We start from the raw sequence: 14764 nt of genomic DNA, 5'->3' as shown, positions 1-14764 counted from the left end.
TTTAGAAAACTACAGAAACACAAAGCCAGTGTTACTGTGTACAGGTCATCTTTGTATAGTCGACAAATACCAAACTACTAAAAAGCAAACAGGGGAATTTATAGGCAATCAGAGGTACTTGTGACTTTCTAAGTCATTACCATCTTTCATGTGATAATTATCTTCCAGTGGTCTGGCTCAGCTGTGTCCTACTATTTGATTTTATTTGTCATTAAGGCCTTGCATATTACTTGTCCTCATTCTATAGCACTTATGCAAGAAGGCAGCAATGCAAGCTCCCTTGCCTGTGATTCTTCCCACAGATAATAGAAAATAAATTGCAATTAGATTTTGGTAATTGTATATAATTAACTCAAAATGAGCTGTTAATTATAAAAAATATGTTTTTCACTTCCTCATTATCTCATTTATTTTAGTTCCAAATTCTTAATGCCTCACTTGAGCAAGTTTAATATTTTAAATACGTAGGATATTTTTAATAGCAAGATAATTTAAATTTCCAAATAAACAAAATTTAGGTTAAAATTAAATTTTATCTAGGGAGTGCTCCTGACAAAATCTAAGTGCCAACAAGGTAGAAAGAAGGTCGTTCCCTATAATGGTTCTTGATTATATTTTCTAAAACCAGCAGTCATTTTTGATTAAATAATTCTACATGAATTATCAAGGCTACAAGGCATACTTCTTTGAACTATCTCTTCCTCTTTGTGGGGTTAGTAGATAAAATGCCATTTCCTTAATCACTTTGAATCAGAGAGACAGATGAACTTGTTGCCTTTACTGATTTTAATTTTGCTTTAGATTCAATAATCTAAGTATTGATAAATGAGACTTCTTGACTTTCCAATGGCTATTAGACTTTAGAAATAATCACTAAATTTTCTGCAAACTCTCATAATGGACCTTTTTAAAAATTTTTTATATGTATTTATTTTCCCTTTTGTTGCCCTTGTTTTTCATTGTTGTTGTAGTTATTATTGTTGTTGTTATTGATGTTGTCGTTGTTAGGACAGAGAGAAATGGAGAGAGAAGGGGAAGACAGAGAGGGGGAAAGACAGACACCTGCAGACCCGCTTCACTGCTTGTGAAGCAACCCCCCTGCGAGTGGGGAACCAGGGGCTCGAACCAGGATTCTTTTTTTTTTTTTTTCCTCCAGGGTTATTGCTGGGCTAGGTGCCTGCACCATGAATCCACCGCTTCTGGAGGCCATTCCCCCCCCCTTTTGTTGCCCTTGTTGTTGTAGCCTCGTTGTGGTTATTATTATTACCATTGTTGATGTTGTTCGTTGTTGGGTAGGACAGAGAGAAACGGAGAGAGGAGGGGAAGACAGAGAGGGGGAGAGAAAGATAGACACCTGCAGACCTGCTTCACCACCTGTGAAGCGACTCCCCTGCAGGTGGGGAGCCGGGGGCTTGAACAGGGATTCTTAGGTGGGTCCTTGTGCTTTGCGCCAACTGCGCTTAACCGCTGCACTACTGCCCAGCTCCCTCTCATAATGGATCTTAATAATTACTAAGGCAGATGGTCTTATCCAGAGAACATTAGGGAGGATATTTTTGAAAGCACTACACAGTCCAACATTATTTTTGCTGTATTTGATGCTAAGGCATTTATACCCACACATGCCTACACACACACACACACACACACACACACACACACACACACACACACACATTTTTAAAGCAAATGCATCTCTTAGGATGAAATGCTAGTTTTCAAAGCATTCACTTTATCTACCTGGACAGCAATGGTAAAAAATCTCATAAATTGCCACATTTGAATTAAATACAGGCAGGAGTTGCTACAACCTTTGGGGGGAAAAACTGTCATGGACTATTATAATTCATAATTATAAGTTATACCAAAATGTACATTGTGGAATATGGAGCAGTGGATAAAGCAGTGGACTCTCACTTATTAGGACCTGAGATCCATCCCAGGCATTGCATGAGTCAGAGTAATGTCCTGATTTTCTCTCTTGTAAATAACTACATGCATAAATATTATACCAAAATAGCCACATATAAAATAGCCTTGTACCTAGTAATTTCATCTTTGATAACTTATCCTAAAGTAATAGGTGTAGTAGGAACAAGAATATCTGTATAGACATGCTTATTAGTGTAGTAATGTGTGTAGTTGTAAAGAACTAGAAAGTTGAAAGTTGAACAAATTACTTGAGTGGTCTGGTCCAGAGCATAACTAGTAGCCAGAGTTGAGCGAGGCTCTGGTCAAAATACAAAATAAAAGGAAAAAATGAACAACGAAAATTTGAAAAATGAGTAGACACGATATTACCATTGGAAGCAATGATACATGCTACAGTGTCTATGAACCTCAAACACATGAGAAACCCTAGATATGAAAAGCCTCAGACTACATGAACCCATTTATATGAACCCCCTGGGACAGGCAGAGACAGGAAGCAGACTGCTAGTTGCTAGGAGGTGGAAGGAAAAGGGAGAAGGGAGTGATCGCTAAAGCATGGGGTTGTTTGGGAGTGAATTTTAGAACCGGATACAGATATTTGCACAGCAATATGATAGATACTAAATGTCACTGAACTGTATACTTAAATGGTAAGTTCTGGCTGACCAAGATGTGGCCCAGCTTTGGACCTGAAAAGCATGAAAGCATGCTCACACCCCAGCACCACATGTGCCATTGCAGTGCTCTGGTATTTGTTTGTCTCTGTCTCTCTCAACAATAAATGCAAATATTTTTTAATAATTGTTACAAAGTACATGTTGAAGGAATAAATTAATACTTTTTTCATAAAATATAATACTGGTATCAGCAAAATATAAATTTCTGTATAAGCATAATTCCTGTTGCCTTATAGAAAATATACTAAGGGAGGTTTGTTGGTATGCTTCTAAATTCTGCTTCTAAAACCCCTTCTGTTACATTGCTTGAGGCTGTGGTCTGTTAACATAATCATTGTTTTCATTGGTTTAATCCCCACTGGTTGGCGCTTTATTTTCCTTCTCCCCAACCCCTACCCTATGTACTTCCTCTTCCTGACACTTCCGCCTCAGGAGACATAAAAGACAGGGCTTTCTAATGAAGAGAGATTAGATGAGGTTAGATTGTTGAACTGCATCCCCGCTCATCAATAAAGATTGAACTGCGTCCCAGCTCAGCCATGAGTCCCTGGTTGTCTGTCTCCCACCCACAAAGCTAGCCCGGCAGAGGTTGGGACGTAGTGCAGTGGGTTAAGTGCACATGGCGCAAAACTGGAGGACTGGCATAAGGATCCCGGTTTGAGCCCCAGCTCCCCACCTGCAGGGGAGTCACTTCACAAGTGGTGAAGCAGGTCTGCAGGTGTCTTTCTCTCCCCCTCTCTGTCTTCCCCTCCTTTCTCCATTTCTCTCTGTCCTATCTGGCAACAACAATAATAATAACCACAACAATGATAAAAACAACAAGGGAAACAAAAAAAGGGGAAAATAAATATTTTTAAAAAGAAAATATAATAAGAAAGGGAAAATAATTCAATAGATTACATTAGGATTACAACTGTTTTTAATTTTTTTATAATGACAATGTATTAATTCATATGATTGGAAAGCTGGATTCACTAATATGGAGCTATACACCTATGCTTATTATATCCTTAGCATCTTACTTTTAATGAAGCACTGGGAAAAGACCCAGGGTCTCACACATACACAATACCACTACCGGGTGACCTCCCCTGTCCAGCTACCTCATTCTTTTAGAGAGAAAGGGAAAAGAAAGGGAAAGGTGGAGACGGTATGAGGGGAATCCACAACCCTCTTCCCTAAGCCATCCACTGTGCTCCTTGGTGGTACTTGGTATGGCCCTCGAGTCTCACACACCATAAAGCTTGGGCTCTACTGGACAGACCATCTTCTGGCTTTACCTGAGGAGGTAAAGAACAGCCATTGAGCCGAAACCAACTGTTCTTTGTTCTGTGTAAACATCCCCACCTGTACCCACCCTATACTAACTATAAAAAAGCTGAGATGGAAAATGTTCAGGGTCGCAAGACTCTCCCCTGCATGGAGACGCTCTTGGAACCCAAGTTTAAGCTTGCTAATAAAGGCTCTTGTACTTGCATGTGACTCTGGAATTCCTTGTGTGTGATCGGGACCCGAACCTCTGGGCGTAATATTACCATGTATGATCTTGCCTTCAACAGCCACTCAAAGTACCTTGGAGCAGAGGTACTCCCATTCCTATCCATATTTAGTTCTCTGGGTATAGTAAGCTCTTTGTCAGTATCCAGTTCTCTTTCCTTAAACTCAGTCTGAGCTCTTAACCTGTAAAGGTAAATTTAGAGAATGTCTATTTTGTGGACAATAAGAACCTGAATGGTAAACCATGGAAGACCAGGTATTTTCAGCTATTCCTCCCTCAGCAAGAATAGTTGCAAGTTAAAAACAGCTACTTCCCAAACATACATAAATAAACAAAAACATAAATGGATAGCTTTCATTTATCTACTGCCAGGTAAATGTATTTTGATCACCAGTGTCTAAATGGGAATCTTTTTTTTCTATTTTTTAAAATTATTTTTATTTATTGGATAGAGACAGCCAGAATTGAGAGGGTAGGAAGAGACAGAGAGGGAGAGACACAGAGATAGCTGTAGCACTGCTTTCACCACTCGCAAAGCTTGTCCCCTGCAGGTGGGGGCTGGGGACTTGAACCTGGATCCTTGTGCATTGTAACATGTGCGCTCAACCAAGTGCAACACCACCTGGCCCCTCTAAGTGGGAATCTTAATAACAAGAAGTATCATTGGCCCTGTCAGATATATCCACTTCCTTCTCAGGTTAACAGATCAAGGTGCTGATGCCACATCACACAGTTCCTCTGGGTCATAGAAACATTCCCCCAAGGAACTGGACGACAACCTATCCACAGGTGCTAATGGAAGCTGGGTGGTGGGGAAAGTGAGCAGATTAATCACTGTCCTCAAATGTGTGGTCCTTGCTACCCATTTCTTAGTCGTTTAGACATATTTTTCTGGCTAATTTTCAAAATAGAAACATGTTAAAGTACATCCTTCATGAAATAAAAGCATAAAGACATCCAAACATTATTACACAGTATTGTCACGATCATCACTGTCCAAAGATACTCTCCAAGTTTTAACTATGTGCAATCATAAACAAAAAAGAAAGAGGTAGACTAAGTGCTCTTGAGGAATGTAGAACTTAAGAATTACTGGTAGCGACACGAGGTAGGTAGGAAAATCTAGATGGAGTCAAGCAATGATGACAAAATAGTTAATATAATGAAAAATTAATAGAGATAGTAGCAGTCACAGCCGCCTCTACCACAGACAGGAGTGGCAATATGGATTATGACACTGAGAATGATGGCAGCGGCCAGTTAATGAGAACACACCCTACACACTTTCTCACTGATAGGACACACAACCATCATATAAAGTAGTTCCTGTTATAAGCTATTTCCAGAGATGAAAATGATGCACAGGATTCTAAGCCACATATCTTAAGGGGTATAGGTCGTCCTTTTACTGCGCTCTGCGAGTTACAGTCCCTGCTGAAAGAGCAGACAGCACTCACCGGTTGTAATCCAGCCGAGACTGATGAAGCTGCTGCTGTTTGAGGAGAAGCTTTGTTTCCTGCTGGGCTAGCAGGTGCTGGAGGCGTTCCTTTTCAATTTCGAGCTCCATTTTCTGAAGCATAAGTTGCTGTCTTCTATCATCTGAGAGTTGCTTTTTGACATCAGTTTCACTGGGCTGCAGAAGTCCTTGGCTGTGCATTAGAGTGGCCCAGGAAAGCCCACAGTAACTGCATGATTCAGAATGTGTCCCAGGATACTGAGGGGCAGTGCTTGCAGGATGGCTCTCGTGAACATGATCTGCAGTTTCCAAAAGTCTATGACCACAACACCGACCAGAAGGAGTTTGCTTAAGGTGTGGATGTTCATTCATTGTCAAGTCCTCTGGTGGCACCTTCTCTGTAGGGACTACATCTAGTGGTTTTTCCCCCGAGGATACATAATTACATACTCTGTCCTCAGATAGTATCCTATTTAGACTTTCTTTGGGATAAAGAAGAGCTGCTGATTTTAAAGAACCATCCCGAAACTCCCAAAGGGATGCTGAAGCTGAGTCTTGGTTTGCAGACTTGGGCCTCTGCTTGCCCTTATAGCGGGCCTGTGGTATGGCTACACTCAAGTAGGAACCATCTAGTTCTGTAGATGAAGCCTGGAGACTGCTTTTCCGGTTGGATACCTAAAGGGGGTCAAAAGATCAGTTGTTAAGTAAATGCATGAAGAAATTATTTTTCTCTTTGCTTTTCAGAAATCAATGTAAACATTGATACCAATGTAAATATTTAGTAAACAGATGTGTTTGCCAAAACAAAGTTGTCGTTCTGTCTGTCTTAAATGACTGTATTCACACAGATAATACCATTCTCAAACAATCTACATTATACCACATCTGTAAGGGTGAGAAAAAAAAAGTGCTCCTACATGATATATAAATAAGAATCCAAGATTTGAAATTAATGATGGTTACATAAAACCTAGTTAGAGAAGAGGCTAAAAGTAGTCAATGTCTTAGAATGTCTAGTATTCTTTTTTTATAAAGTGTTTAATTTTTTGAATATTTTATTTATTTGAAAGAGGGAAATTGAGAAGGAAGGGGAGATAGAGAGGGAGAGAAAGACACCTGCAGCACTGCTTCACCACTTGTGAAGCTTTCTTCCTGTAGGTGGGGACCAGGAGCTCGAACATGGGTCCTTGTGTATATTAACATATGTACAACATATATCAACTAAGTACACCACCACCTGGCCCCAGAATGTAAAGTATTCTAAAGTGCATACTGAGCCAAGAAATTCAGTCACTTAAAATATTAGCCACTACACAGCATGAGATTTGATGGAAAGCATGTCACCTAATACTGAAGTCAGATATTAGTTACTAGTAGGAATCTGATGAGTCAAAGCATTTTCATAGCACATAAATAAAACTAACTGTCTCCAACAAATCACGACTCTAATCAAAAGTGGTATTTAAATACAAAATACATTTAATTCCAGCTATAAACCTAAGTGATTTTTCAATTAAAATGTTCAAGTGATTAAAGCCTAATAAACTGTGGCAGAAAGAAAGCAGCTGCAAACTACCTTTGATAGGCCAGTGGAGTGTGTTTGCCCAGAATTTTACCTCAAGTATATTTTACCGGGAAGAGCAAAACTTAGTCTATATCAGTGAGTCTCAAACATTAGCTTGTATCAGAATCCCTTGGAGAGATAACTATATGTGGATTGCTGGATTTCAACTCCAGAGTTGCCAAGTGAGACGTCTAGAGATGATGAATAATCTCAATCTTCATGCAATTGCCAGGAGATGCTGATGCTGCTAATTTGAGACCACATTCTGAGAAACTTTGTTCTTTTCATGGAACATCTGACTTCTTCTAGGTCCCTCTAATGAAACTTGCTTGATTATACCCTTTCTTCGTTCCTCTAATAAAACTTGCTTGATTACAGTGACTCACCCTGGTAATTCTGGGTAATCTCCTCCCCATTCCAAAACCTCTAATCCTATCTGTAAAGATTTGTAATACAAAGCGTTTTTTTTTTTTCCTGGGTGTGTATACACACATATAAGAGATATTCACAGGCTCCAGGAATTAGTACATGAACATGTTTGGCAGCCATTATTCAGTTTACTACAAATGCTTTTAAAAAATAAGAAACTATTCATAAACTGTTGAGATGGTTACTTATCCTAGAGACAGAATGAAAAACAAAAATTGAAGGAGGAAAATCCCTTGAGTTCACTCTGCAATTGCTGAATATGATGGGTTGGTATTAGGTGTCAACACAAACATGCAATTACATCAAACTTCCTAGCCAATGATAGAAGAAGAATATTACAGTGATTTTTAAAGATTCTAATTGAGTTCCCAAAGCAATATTACAGGATTTCCACTTAAGTGAGAATTAGTCACATCTGGAAAGCTAGGTCCTCAAAAGAACACACACAATCCAGTACACTGTGCAGATGAGAAGCCACTAAAAAGGAACTATTCTTAGGGCAACATTTATGATAAAGTACCTCATAAAAAATTAACCTTATTTTACACCTAAAGGAAGACTCTAGCCCACATTAATCTCCCCTTCTCTCAACTTGTGTAGTACTTACTGTCAACACAAATATTTAGCATTTATCATCTGCTACTTTGCATGGTAAACTAAATTTTATAGCATTGTAATTTTAAAATGACAAATAAATTTTAAAAGAACAAGTAACATATTATTAAAATTGTATACAGTTTTCTAATATTTTCCATAAAAAGTATACCAACTATACAAATAAGAAAGTATATTAAACAAAATCCTGAAATTTAAATAAACTATTTTATATCATCTATATTTCAAATCTATATATTATTAACATAGCAATAGAAAGCATGTATGCATTCATATATATTTTCACTTTTTTCCTTGAAAGACTACATTAACTTTAATAATACTGGTTGTGAAATGACTCACAAATGTCAGGAATTTGGAATATCCTTTTCAGGGTTATCACTGGGACTCAGTGCCTGCATCACGAATCCACTGCTCCTGGAGGCTATTTTTGCCATTTGTTGCCCTTGTTGTCGTTATTGTTGGATAGGACAGAGAGAAATCAAGAGAGGAGGAAAGACAGAGAAGGGGAAAGAAAGTCACCTGCAGACCTGCTTCACCACCTGTGAAGTGACCCCCTCCACCCCCCACAGGTAGGGAGCCAAGGTCTCAAACCGGGATCCTTACACTGGTTCTTGCGCTTTGTGACATGTGTGCTTAACCCACTGCACTACCACCCAGCCCCCAGGAATCTGGAATATATTTGAAATTCTTTCAGCATTTAGATCTTTATGTTTCTGAGAGGTAGTGCAGCTTGATGATTTTGAAATCAAGATAAACACTGCTTTGTCAGTTATATCATACCCTTGTGATCATTGGGAAGAAAAACATTCTGCCAGTGGAAATAAGGGTCCCTAGGATTGCCAAAGCCCCAGACACGCTGTGTTATCTCTCCACTGAGTGCAGGCTGCATTTGTGAGTATACTGGGGCTTTGGTCCCGTGATCATTGGTCAGACCTAGTGAGCCAAACCATCCAAAGGAGGTCTGGTGCCTTCCCCCAGGTAGAAAATTCTCTTGTTGACCTTGAAGAAAAGAACGTCTATTATGTGGGAAGGGAAATGGAATAAAGGGCGTCATGTGCCAAGGATGTCTGGAACAGAGGGTGGTCTCCCACCAATAGCCAGAATGAAAATGGAAAATCTCTTAGGAAGATGTGAAAAACCCAACTCTGCCAACAACCCGGCAAGTGTGGAAAACGGTTTAGAACCCAGATTCTAGTGAGACCATGGCAGTCTATCTGGAGCCTGACCTCAACCTTCTAAGGTCCTGAGCAAAGGACTCAAAGCTGTCCCACTCATCTAAACTTCAGTGCCGGGTGCAGTGTACCTTTTGCACAGGTAGTGGTAGAAAGCTGTGCTGCTGAAATTTTATACTACTGAAAACCAAGTGCAAATCTGTACAATTCACGTTTTTTTTTTAAAGCTAGGCCACTCATGATTCATAAATAGATGCGTGATTTTTTTTAGTTTGTAGTAACCTAACATATTACATGACTCAATTTGTCCAAGCACATATTCATTATCAGCAAAATAAGGATTAAAACAGCATCTATGGGGGAGGGGGACAAGTGGTAGTGCACCACACTGGGTTAAACGCACACAGTACTAAGCACAAGGACCTGAATAAGGGGGCTCACGTCACAAGCTGTGAAGCAGGCCTGCAGGTGTCCACCTTTCTTTCCCTCTCTTTAGCTTCCTTTCCTCTCTCGATTTCTCTCTGTTCTATCCTATTTTTTAAAAATGGAAAAAATGGCCTCTAGGAGCAGTGGATTTGCAGTGCCTGCCCGAGTCCCAGCAATAACCCCGGAGGCACAAAACCACCACAACAAAACCCAGCATTTGTGGGGGGGCCAGCAGTGGTGCATCTTGTTAGGCACACACGTTACCATGTGACAAGACAGGGGTTTGAGTCCCTGTTTGTCACCTGCAAGTACTGCAGGTATCTCTGTCTCTCTATCCCCCCTTCTTTCAAATTCTGCCTTATCAAAAAAAAAAAGAAACCAAAATGGAAAAAAATGGCTGCCGGGGCAGGGAATTCATCTTGCAGACACTGAGCCTCTCTGATAACACCAGTGGCAATTATAAAACAAACAAACAGCATCTATGCATCAAGGAGATATCACAGCCTAGCACAACAGACTTGCATGCCTGAGGCCCAGATGTCCCAGGTTCAATCCCTAGCACCTTTGTGTGCCAGAGATAAGTAGTACTGTGGTCTCTCATAAAAATAAATAAACTGTAGGGTAGCATAATGGTTATGCAGAAAGACTTTCATGCATGAGGCTCTGATGTCCCAGGTTCAAATCTCTACACTGTCATAAGCTAGAGCGAATTCACTGCTTTGGTAATAACTATATAAATATATATAAACAGATGTTAAAAAGTAGTATCTAAATAAATAAATAAAAACAGGTGTTAAAAAGTAGTATCTACCTCAAAACTGAATGTGGTGGTGAGGCAGTAGGCACAATCAGCACTTTGTTTTTCCACCTTTTTCATAAGCCATGGCCAATCTTCCTGCTATAAAACCATATGAAGTGAAGTGTACAAAGTATAGGAATTTTTTGGGGGGGCAACAGGTTATTTTGTAAGAATAGGAAACGATTACTTACAACACACTTCTAAGTTGTTAACCACAGGAACAGTCAATACTACCAACAGGTCTTATTGGTATTCTTTCCTCTGATGGTAAATACTAGTTTGCTAATCTGGCAAACACCTTACTTATAACTCTCACATTCCCATTGATGGCCTTATTAAAAACAAAAAACTCAATTTCAACTTCTAAATTCACTGTTTTGCTCTTGATTTGGTTGAGAAGTCCTAATGCATTCAGGAACTAAACAACTGTTTCTTACCCCAGAGTGCTGTATTTTCGGGCAGGTCATTACATTATCCCAAATATTTGGAGTTCATGTGAAAAACGGATCAGTACAACGTACTGCATTTTTAAATTCTGACTTACACAGAGCAGTTGTCAAGCTGACAGGAGCTACGTCATGCAGCAGCTGCACTGTATGGGTTGCCAAAGTCTCATCCCAAATGAATGCTCATTCTCCCCAGTGCAATTAGCTCTCCTGTACTGGCAGATTTTGCTAGAAGATCATCAAGGTAGATTACCTTCCAGCATTATGAACTAAATACATACAGGTGTTATGTAATCAGTTATAACTTACAAACTTTTGCATTTATTTAGTGAGACATTGAGGCAAATGAATCATCTAATTTATGAATTATTTATAAGAAATTCACAGCATGTTCCTGGCGTCATCTGTGGCCTTTTCCAGGTCATACGACACCAATTAGAGCTGAATTTTAAATTATTCAATAACCTGAACTCTCTTGTCATTTAACATATAGATATCAATGTAGTAAACAAGTTAAATCTAATGGGCCCTTGAGGTTTCGGTTTCTCCACTGCTCAGCAACTGAAGCTGTAGGCTATCAATAGAAGAGGGGGAAAAAAATAACAGACTGCACCAGTAAAATGCATTTGCAAAGCTATAATAGCTTGTTCTTGTTCCTGTAGGAATTGTAGCACAATTCAGTAACACTGAACTGGAAAGACACTAAAATAAATAATTACAAGGCTCAAAAGGATACAGGCACACAATAATTATAAATGACAGAACAGTAGCAAAGGATACGAATGACTATACCAACTTAGTGTATGTGCACAAACTGCCAAACTTTAACAGTAACTACCAGACTCAGAAAAAACATATATATATATCTCCATGGCTACATGTCCTGAAAGCTAAAATTTGCTGAGTTGTTACAGGAATGAGTACTACTATTTAAGATTTATATTTATTTTGGTAATACTTTATATGCTTCAAAGTTTTTTTTTTTTTTAAATTTTTACAAGAGATGAAGAGAGATAAGGAGGACGAGTGGACCAGAGCATCACTCTAACATACGTAGTATCAGAATTTGAACTCAGGATCTCATACTTTCTAGCCCTGAGCTATATTTGCTGCAGCACCTCATAAGATACAATAGTCAGTTTGGACATTTGTAAGATAGGAGGGTAGGTTTGATAATGTCTATAATTTAATGCTATCTCTTAAGAGAATATGTCCAAAAGTTTAAGTGGTCCAGAACATGGTATAAGGGTGGTGGAGGGAAATGCAAAATGAAAATGTTAGGTATGTAGCAGAGTATATACAGAGGAATTTTACTTTAACATGTTTATGTCCGCCTATTGCAGGAAATGGGTAATGAATCAAAATGGTGGTCAGGTGGAAAAAAAGAAAACAATGAAAGGCAAGACAATATATTCAGTATTTGAAGACATGGAATTTATTTATTTTTATTCTTTAATTTATTTATTGGGGCATTAGTGGTTTATAGTAGACAGGGAAATATAATAGTTGCCATTTCCACATAATACAACCCTCATTAGGTCTTCTTCTACCATCATGTTTCAGGACCTGAACTCCCACCCCAACCCCAGAATCTTTTACTTTGATGTAATACACCAACTCCAGTTCAAGTTCTGCTTAGTGTTTTCTCTTTTGTTCTTGTTTATTAACTTCTGCCTATGAGTGAGATAACCCCACCATACTTATCTCACTTAACATGATTTCTTCAAGTTCCATCCAAGATGGGGTGAAAATAGTGAAATTTCCATGTTTAATAGCTGAGTAGTATTCCATTGTGTATACAAACCACAACTTGCTCAGCCACTTATCTGTTGTTGGACACCTGGGTTGCTTCCAGGTTTTGGCTATTACAAATTGTGCTGCTATGAACATATATGAATATACACACATATTTTTGGATGGGTGTGTAAGGTTCCTTAGGCTGTATCTCCAGGAGAGGAATTGCAGGGTGATAGAATAGTCCCACTTCTAGCCTTCTGAGAATTCTTCAGACTGCTCTCTATAGGAGTTGGACCAACTGACATTCCCACCAGCAGTGTAGGAGGGTTCCTTTGTCCCCACAAGATCTCCAGCATTTGTTGCTGCTACCTTTTCTGATGTATGAAATTCTCACAGGAGTGAAGTTGTAGCTCATTGTTGTCTTTATTTGTATTTCTCTGACAATCAATGACTTGGAGCATTTTTTTCATATGTTGCTTGGCCTTTTGGATCTCTTCTGTGGTGAATATTCTGTTCATATCTTCTCCCCATTTTTGAGTGGGGTCATTTGTTTTCTTGTTGTTGAGTTTGGCGAGTTCTTTATATGTTTTGGTTATTAGCCTCTTGTCTGATATATGGTATGTAAGAAGGCATGGACTTTATATTGGGAGGTAGTAAAAGACAAAGAACGAGCCACCACAGACCAGAATACTAACAAATTATTGGTATATATAAGTAAGATTAAAGTGTTCGTTATGTGAGGCCAAACATGTGAAATTATTTTTGAAGAATAATGGGGCAGTTTAGTGGGTAGATGCCTAGTTAAGGTATTAAAAGGAACTTCAACAGAAGAAAGTAACCAATAACCTCTGTAATTTATTGACTAAATACTCTGTAGACTTTCTGGCCTCTAGTACCTTTAAGTAACTATAAGGACATAATATGTTTTTCAATAATCTTTTTGAAGACACAGAAGTGTTACCGGGATAATAAGGATAGAAGTGGCTAGATCTCAGATAGACAGTAAACAAGAAAAGATAGCTTGACATTATTTGTCACTTTTCTGTTTAAGACATTCTAAATTAGGAAGTCCTGGCTGAGAAGCTCAGAGCTTTAAGTAGTCTCATAGGACTGGAAACAACATTTGGATTTCAAAGCATGCCAAGAAAAAGAGGTCCTGTCAAAACCCTTGGCTTTAAATTGAGACCACTGAAAATCTAGCAGTAAGGATGAAATAGAAATAGAAAAGCCTACATAAGATCGATTCAAATGACCTTAACCCAATCTACAACTGAATTTCAAATCTACTCAGCTCTACACTGGGTTAAGGTCATTTAGATCAATGTTAACTGCCTATAAGAAGAAAAACTGAATTTTCTCTAGAGAAAATTAACACTAAAGAAAGACCCATTTGTATCTAAATTTTTCATAGGTAATGCCTACCATTCAATAAAAAATAAATGAGTCAGCAAAAAAGATGAGAAAAAACAGACTTACAGGGGAAAGTTAACAAAAAGAACTATAGGAGACTGAGAAATTAGTACTGTCAAACATGGAATTTAGAGAAATCACTACTTACTTATATAGCTCAGAAATTGAATAATAATGGTGGAGAAAAATATAGAAAACTGTAAACTTAGAAAAATATCAATTTGAAATGTAGAACTAAAAGTACAATAAATATATTTTAAAACTCAGGGGCTGGGCGGTAGCAGGCTTGGTTGAATGTATGCCTTATCATGCACAAGGACTTGGATTCAAGTCTCTGATCCCTACCGGCAGGAGGGAAGCTTCGCAAGTGGTAAAGCAGTCCTGCAGGGGTCTTTCTCTCTCCCTATCTCCCCTCCCCCTCTCAATTTTTCTCTGACCTATCAAATAAAACAAACAATTAAAAAACTAAACAGCAAGACACAAAGACTTATATTTCACATACTTAAAACCTCATACACTATCTAATATTGTATCATATAATAATGAACTAGAAAAAAAGTCCGAGGGAAATACATCAGTTAACGTGAAGAGATGAATGTA

General features: G+C 38.6%; 1 protein-coding gene across 4 annotated transcripts in view; it reads right to left on the bottom strand.

Annotated features, from left to right (window-relative positions):
• KIAA1328 (KIAA1328 ortholog) overlaps positions 1–14764 on the bottom strand; it is a 295446-nt gene that overhangs the window by 98852 nt on the left and 181830 nt on the right. For 3 of the 4 annotated variants that reach the window (XM_060173756.1, XM_060173757.1, XM_060173758.1), the window contains exon 7: positions 5565–6238. In XM_060173756.1, coding sequence (XP_060029739.1) covers positions 5565–6238 — 674 coding nt within the window. Of the gene's footprint in view, positions 1–4181; positions 4290–5564; positions 6239–14764 lie in introns of all 4 variants that reach the window. The other variant, XM_060173759.1, reaches the window with a different exon arrangement.

The sequence above is a fragment of the Erinaceus europaeus genome, chromosome 15 (assembly GCF_950295315.1).
Source record: "Erinaceus europaeus chromosome 15, mEriEur2.1, whole genome shotgun sequence".
Taxonomy (NCBI): Eukaryota; Metazoa; Chordata; class Mammalia; order Eulipotyphla; family Erinaceidae; genus Erinaceus; species Erinaceus europaeus.
The sequence above is the reverse complement of the archived record's forward strand: the minus strand, read 5'-3'. Positions and strand labels throughout refer to the sequence as shown.